General features: G+C 46.1%; 1 protein-coding gene across 1 annotated transcript; it reads left to right on the forward strand.

Annotated features, from left to right (window-relative positions):
• The first annotated feature begins 628 nt into the window (after positions 1-628).
• On the forward strand, positions 629-6,799 carry Hebp2 (heme binding protein 2). Its single transcript, XM_059273053.1, has 4 exons — positions 629-813; positions 1,270-1,405; positions 2,134-2,314; positions 6,137-6,799. Exons 1-4 carry the CDS (start codon positions 691-693, stop codon positions 6,333-6,335), a joined length of 639 nt encoding a protein of 212 aa, XP_059129036.1. The 5' UTR covers positions 629-690; the 3' UTR covers positions 6,336-6,799.
• The last annotated feature ends 282 nt before the right edge of the window (positions 6,800-7,081 follow it).

The raw sequence follows: 7,081 nt of genomic DNA on the forward strand, positions 1-7,081 counted from the left end.
GTGCCTCAGATCATTTCGGGGCAGGGGGAGGGGGGGAAGGTCCAGGAAGCAGATCGCTGGAGACTCCTCCCAAAGACTCTGGGCCTCCACTGACTTTCCACTTTGAGCAGCCTTGAAAACTGTTGGGGGACCCTGGCTGCCTTACAGGTATAAATGGGGCTGCTGATCCCAGTTGAGACTCCAGAGTCTAACCCACGGCATGGGTCAGAGTCAACAGCGCTAGCTCCTGATAATCTCTGAGCCCTGGCTGCCAAGTGGCCCCCGAGGGGCAGGTGGTCCCCCTGCTGTGGCAGGGAAGAGACTGGTTTTGCAGAAGAGCTGCAGTCGAGGGCGAGGCGGCCGGACCGGTTCCACAGAAACCGAGTGTGCCCCGGCTCAGGCCCCGCCCACTGCTACCCACAGCCGGGCTGCAGGGACTCTGCAGGGGAACCGGGTGACGACAGGTCAGCTGGCAGATCCTGGCCCATCTCCCTATCCCTGCAGAGCTGGCTCACAGGCGGGGTGGGGACTTGGCTTCTTTGGGATCACGACGCCCCCTCCCGGCTCAGACCCAGGAGTGTCCTACTGCCCCCCGCAGTAAGGGCTGCAAGGCGGTGCATCCGGGGGGCGGGGACTCAGAACAAGGTGATTAGTGCACATAGACAGGACAGTCGACCCAGGCGTGCGCCCCTCGGGGAACTGTCCCTGACCATGGCCGAGGAGCCAGAGCCAGACCTCGAGGTGGCTGAGGATGCAGTGGAGCCGGCTGTGGACGCAGTGGAGCCGGTGGTGGAGATGCCGAGCTGGAAGGCTCCGGAGGACACAGACCCCCAGGTAGGTGGGTGTCTTTTAGGGCCCGCAAGGGTTGCTTCTGGGCTACTTTATTATGAGATCGAAGAGTCCCATAGAGTTAAGTAAAAAGTACTATTTTAGAGCCTGCTTAAACCAGGCAGGAGATGCGGTGTTTACCTGACCCCCTCCCCCACCCCAGGTGAGAGTCTTGCTCAACTTCCTGCCTGGGGTGGGGGAATTAGGGAGTTGCAATGGAGACCCATCAGTTCTATATAAGAGATGCTTGTTTCTTTTAACCTGGCCCTAGGGCAGTATCAGCTCCCCCATCCCATAGGGAGATCTCCGGAGAGTCCCTTCTTGTCTTAAAGACCGGAACCTCAGGCTAGACCTTGCGGCCCCAGCAGTCTCATGGCCCACAGTCTCCTGGTAGACTAGGGATTAAGGTTACCTCCCGATGTCTGGGAGTTGTTTCTGGAAATTTTCCGTGTTCCATTTTAGCCTGGAAGTTATGAGATCCGACACTACGGACCAGCCAAATGGGTCAGCACTTGTGTGGAGTCTATGGACTGGGATTCAGCCATCCAGACTGGCTTCTCAAAGCTGAATGGCTACATTCAAGGCAAAAATGAGAAAGGTAAAAGCAGCCTCTGAGATCCCGAGGCTATTGAGTTTAAACTTACTGAAGAAATCTCGTTTGTCATAGATGAATAACCAGACCATTGAAACCCTACTGTTTTTATACACGATTGGCCTCAGGAACCTTAGTAGTAGCTAGAGAGGAAGGTGCTGTGGCTGGGTTCCACTTTTCAATTCTATTCGTCCTCAATTTTGTTGTATGAAATAAGGCTCTGTAACTAGGGAGAAGTCCTTACCTGTGGCAAATGTCTCTAATAACTTGTGAATGATAATTAGTGATACCTCAAAACAAGAAAATGTGCAAGAGAATGAGCCGCAAGTCATTAACACTCTCTCTCTTTCCCCCCCCACCCCGTGTGTGTGTGTGTGTGTGTGTGTGTGTGTGTGTGTGTGTGTGTGTGTGTGTGTAACTTTCAGGTCTCTTAGCCTATAGGACCTCATTTTCTGAGTTGTAAAGCAAAGATGATTAATTGTCTCATGTTTTCTGTAACTTCTTTAAAAAATAGAATTCATTAATCCCAGAAAACGACACTACAGAAAATGTAGATTATGAATAATCATCATTTCCACCCCAGCCCTCTTTGAAAGATGAGACATTATCTTGAGGGTACATATTTATGGGGGGTGCTGTAAAGTAAATTAAGAAAGTCACATAAAAAATGGATTGAAAGACTCCCATGAGCCACGCACACACGAAAGGTGCTTTCATCTTCTTCCGGGGTGCAGAGATGAAATTGAAGCTGACCGCTCCAGTGACAAGCTGTGTGGAGGCCGGCTCCAGCCCTTTCAGTGAATCTACCATTACCATCTCCCTGCGTGTGCCCTCTGAGCAGCAATCCGATCCGCCCCGGCCTGCAGAGTCGGATGTCTTCATTGAAGACAGAGCTGGAATGACCGTGTTTGTGCGGTAAGTGGTAGGTAATTCACAGCCCTGCTGACTGCTAGCCTGGTTTTTACCTGTGTGCGTTCACCGTTCAGCTCCTACGCCTGCTCCTACAGCAAGCAGGCTTTTCACCCTTCCATAAGTACAGTCTAATGCAGCCATGGTATTTTCCCACTGGCTCAGTTTTAAAATGTCACTGAGGTCTATTTCAAGATATAATCTATTTACTAGGAAGTCTATTATATACCTTCCACATATAAAACATAGCACAAATTATATCACCCAGAGCATAGGACCACCCTTTCCTCTAATCTGGGGAGACCTGAATAATAATACTTTCAAAAAACAGTATATGATGTCATCTTAGTCTGTTCGGGCTACCACAACAAATACCATAGACTCCATAGCTTATAACAAACAGAAATTTGGGGTTTTGTTTTTGTTTTTGTTTTGTAGTTCTTTCTAAAAGTTGGGTTCAAGTTCAAGGCACTGAGAGTTTTAGTGACTGGCCAGGGACCATTTTCTGGTTCCTATAAGCACCATTGATCCTCTCTGTAAGGGTGATAATCCCTTTTATGGGGGCTCAACCCCCATGACCTAATCACCCTTCAAAGGCTCTTAAAACCATCACATTTGTGATTAGGAATTCAATATAAATTTTTGAGAGATGCAGGCATTCAGTCCACAGCATTCTGTCCCTAAGCACATGAACTTTGTGTCTTTCTCATACACAATACATTCAGTTCCATTCCATTAGCCCAAGAATGTAGTCAGACTTTCCTTTGGGCCACCAGCTCACAAATAACATAGAGACTTATTATTAATTGTGAAAGCTTAGCCTTAGCTTAGGCTTTTCCCCAACTAGCTCTTATAACTTAAATTAACCTGTTTCTACTAAACTATGTTCTGCCACATGGCTCGGTCACCCCTCCTCTGTACCGAATGTCCAACTTCTTCAGTGTCTTGCTGACATCTCTCCTGTGGGCCTAGATTCATTCGGAGTCCCTCTCTCTCCCCAGAAGTCCCGCCTATTTTCTCCTGCCTAGCTATTGGCCGTTCAGCTCTTTACTAAACCAATCACAGTGACACATCTTCACACAGTGTAAACAAATATTCTGCAACACCAGAATCTTAGCTCATTTCAGCACTGACTCAAAAGACTCATTTAAATATCATCCAAATAAAATCTGGCTGAGACTCAAGGCATGACTCATCCTAAAACAAATTCTCACCAGCTGTGGGCCTGTAAAGTCAAACAAGCTATAGGCTTCCAAAGTACAACAGCATGCATGGGAGAGACATCCTCATTCCAAATGAGAAAATAGAGAAGAAAAAGTAATGGGCCTCAAACAAGACCCAGATCTCAAGACTTTAATCTTTTTGACTCAAGGCTCTGCCCCCACCGCCCCTCAGGTCCACTGGACTGGGGGTTGGACCTCCAAAGCTTTATAGGACAGGAGTTAGGCCCTTGATGCCCCACACAGCTGTTTCCCTTGACTTTGGGTACCCCAAGCCCAGCAAAGTTGTCATGGTTTAGAGCAGTGGTTCTCAAACTGTGGGTTGCAACCCCTTTGGGGTTGCATATCAGAAATCCTGCATGTCAGGTATTTACATTACAATTCTTAACAGTAGCAAAATGACAGCTATGAAGTAGTGGCAAAATAATTTTATGGTTTGGGGGTCACTACAACATGAGGAACTGTATTAAAGGGCCATATCATTAGGAAGGTTGAGAACCACTGATTCAGAGTCACCTCCTTGTAGATTCATTCTACCACACTACAATTACATCCCAGTCACTCTTCTAATATGGTGTGCCCTCTCTCACAGTTCCATTAGAGATAGCTGGACTGGACACTGTCTGTGGTGGCCCAGCCCTCACTACTGCCCTCTGCCGGCATGCCTCTAGGAATGGGGAGACTTTGTTGAATAGAGTAGACAAGGTCTTTGCTCTTCTTTCAAGGATCCTGTTCCATCTGAGGCTGCCAGATGGGTTTTTTTGTTTGTTTGTTTGTTTGGTTTTTGTTTTTGCATTGGCACATTAATAAGAAAACTTATACCAATGAAGCATATTAAAAATACTTTTTGTTCCTCATTTTTAACCTTCTAAGTGAAAACCATTGTATCTGCGTGTCCTATACTTCAGCAGGTCAATGTGTTATTGTGACTTCATCTCGGGATACTTTTATTTATGCACTTTACTAAACTTTTCTTCTCTTTCCCTTCCCAACCATGTAGCAGCCCCATCCCTCTGATCTGTCCTGTCTCTCGGCCTAGTTCTTACCCAGATCTGATCAGATTCCTTTCTGCTCAGCATCCTGTAGCATCATCCCAAAAGGTCATAGGTTAATATGCTAAGTTCTTGCTTCTGGCTTCAGCTGTCCTTTTGGACCTCATTTTTTTCTTCTCTGTGATAGTGCTTTGTATGCTGTCATTTCCATTTTTCTCATCCCTCCCTCCCTCTGTTCAGGGAAAAACCATCCTTCATTCTAAGACCAACTCAGGAGATGCCTACTAGCCTGGACTGAGTCCCATCCTTAGTATTCCGAGAGCCCTTTGATCCTGTCTCTGTTAAAATACTTCTCAGGATGTTTAGACAATGCTGTCAAGTGTTGTTCTCTTTCATCGGACTATGAATGTGTAGACATCCAAATTATGTTATATCCATCTGCAACCCACTTTGTTCTCTTTGGCCCAGAAGAGGGCAAAGGAGGAAGCATTTGAGTGTCTGACTCGGGTCTGTTGACACACTCTTGCAGTCCCGGGTACTTAGGAGGCTTGAGGCAGAAGTTAACTTAAACCTGAGAGTGTTCTGACACAACCTGAGCAACTCAGACTCCATCCCAGAGTATGCAGCAGCAACAACAGAGCAAAAGAAACACGGCACACAGAAGTCCAGCTTGGTGGCACACTTCCATAACACTAGCTTTGGGGTGGCTCAGTTACGAAGGTCATGGACTTGAGGTTAACACCAGCTACATAATGTGGTCAGGTTTCTCTGTGGGCCACCAGCTCACAAATGACATGGAGACTTTTAATAATATGAGGAAAACTCAGCCTTAGCTTAGGCTTGCCCAACTAGCTCTTATAACTTAATCTGTTTTTATCAATCTACAATTTACCATGAGGTTTTTTATCTTTCTGTCATCCTGCACCTCTTGTTTTCTGTGTCTCCTGGCATCTCCCCTGCGCCTTGATTATCTCTTCCTCTTCCTTTCTCTACCCGGAAATCCCACCAATTCCTCCTGCCTAGCTCTTGGCCGCTGAGCTTTTTATTACACCAATCACAGAAACTACATCCTCACACAGACTACAAATATCCCGCTACAATAATATAGTGCCTCTAAGGGTTGCCTGAGCTATATGGCAAGACTCCCTGATGCATAGTGACTTTCAGGGCAGCCTGCACTGTATATAAGAGAGAAAGAAGGGAGAGAGGGGTGGGGAGGGAGATGAGGGACTTGGAGTGTGGAAGAGGAGTGAGTGTCTGAGGGGGTTTCTGCGTGGTTCTCTAGATTGCAACATCAGCTTGTTTCTGGGAAGTTCCTAGTAATGCACTTGGGCCCTAACCTACACACCCTCAATGTACACTTTAATAAGGCCCTAGGATGACTTGTATACGTTAGTCTGCACAAGAAGATGTAAGTTCCAATATGTCAATGGATGGGACGTGAGAGTTTCCTTGGGTCTCTCCTAAGTGAACTTCATGAGCCTGAGGAGGAGGTCAGTGGCTGCCTGGAGGTCACTTCATCGAGCCTTTAGGGCCCCAGACTCTGCTGTTCATCTCAGACTAGCATTGGTATCCATAGTAAAATCAGTCATGCGCAATCACTTTCTCCTCCGTAGGTCTTTTGACGGATTCTGCAGTGGCCAAAGGAATCAAGAACAACTTTTAACATTAGCAAACATTTTGAGGGAAGAAGGAAAAGTTTTCAACGAAAGGGTCTTTTATACTGCCGGCTACAGTAGTCCTTTCCAGTTACTTGATAGAAATAACGAAGTGTGGCTGATTCAGACAAATGAGCCCTCCAAAGAAAACGAGTAAGAAAATGAAGCTCACTGCCAGGGGCAGAACTCCTATTGAATGCAGACATCAACAGCACCTTAAGTGAAGTATCTAGTGTCTTCATAATATAAATACCTGATATGCAGGATATCCGATATGTGACCCCCCCAAAGGGGCCACAACCCACAAGTTGAGAACTGCTGTTCTAGGGTATCTTACCCTAGATACCATCCCGAATCATGCTTATTTCCAGTGTGCCTTTTTGAGACGCTTTATTTAAGTTCAGGTACCAAGATAAATCTATAAATGGGTCCTAAGTGAGATGGCCTCTGTTTCTGTGAGGATCCAGGGCAATGCCATGCCATTTCCCTCTTATCCAGGCTATTACTATCAAGTTGCCTTCTTCTGCTTGGACTTAGGACATTTGAATGTTCTACCTTCCATATAATGGCAATAAAAATGTTCAAGATTTGCCCTGTGTAGAAGTAAAATTAAATATTATTGCTGCCTCGATTACATTTTTTGGTTGAATCCATGCCCCCATCCAGCTACCGGTCCCTGCATAAAGGAAGCTCTTACCTTCAAGTGTTGACAGAATTTGGAGAAAGAAAATACACTGATGAAATGATGAGACTTCCTCTGCCACTTGACAGGTGTGCCTTTTGAAGAAATACACCCAAACACCTAATTTTTGTATTCACTGGAATTTTTGAAGTATTGCATGTAGTCTTTCTAGAGGTTTTATGGAAATTCTTACTCCTTCCAAGTGTGGGTTGCTGCAAAAT

Source organism: Peromyscus eremicus, chromosome 8b, assembly GCF_949786415.1.
Source record: "Peromyscus eremicus chromosome 8b, PerEre_H2_v1, whole genome shotgun sequence".
NCBI lineage: Eukaryota > Metazoa > Chordata > Mammalia > Rodentia > Cricetidae > Peromyscus > Peromyscus eremicus.

What these genes read in the sequence shown, in the direction of transcription:
- Hebp2 (XM_059273053.1), top strand. Translation starts at nt 691, where the DNA reads ATGGCCGAGGAGCCAGAGCCAGACCTCGAGGTGGCTGAGGATGCAGTG. An exon ending in CGGAGGACACAGACCCCCAG is followed by an intron (nt 814 to 1,269) that starts GTAGGTGGGTGT and finishes GTTCCATTTTAG; the next exon opens with CCTGGAAGTTATGAGATCCG. An exon ending in GGAATGACCGTGTTTGTGCG is followed by an intron (nt 2,315 to 6,136) that starts GTAAGTGGTAGG and finishes TCTCCTCCGTAG; the next exon opens with GTCTTTTGACGGATTCTGCA.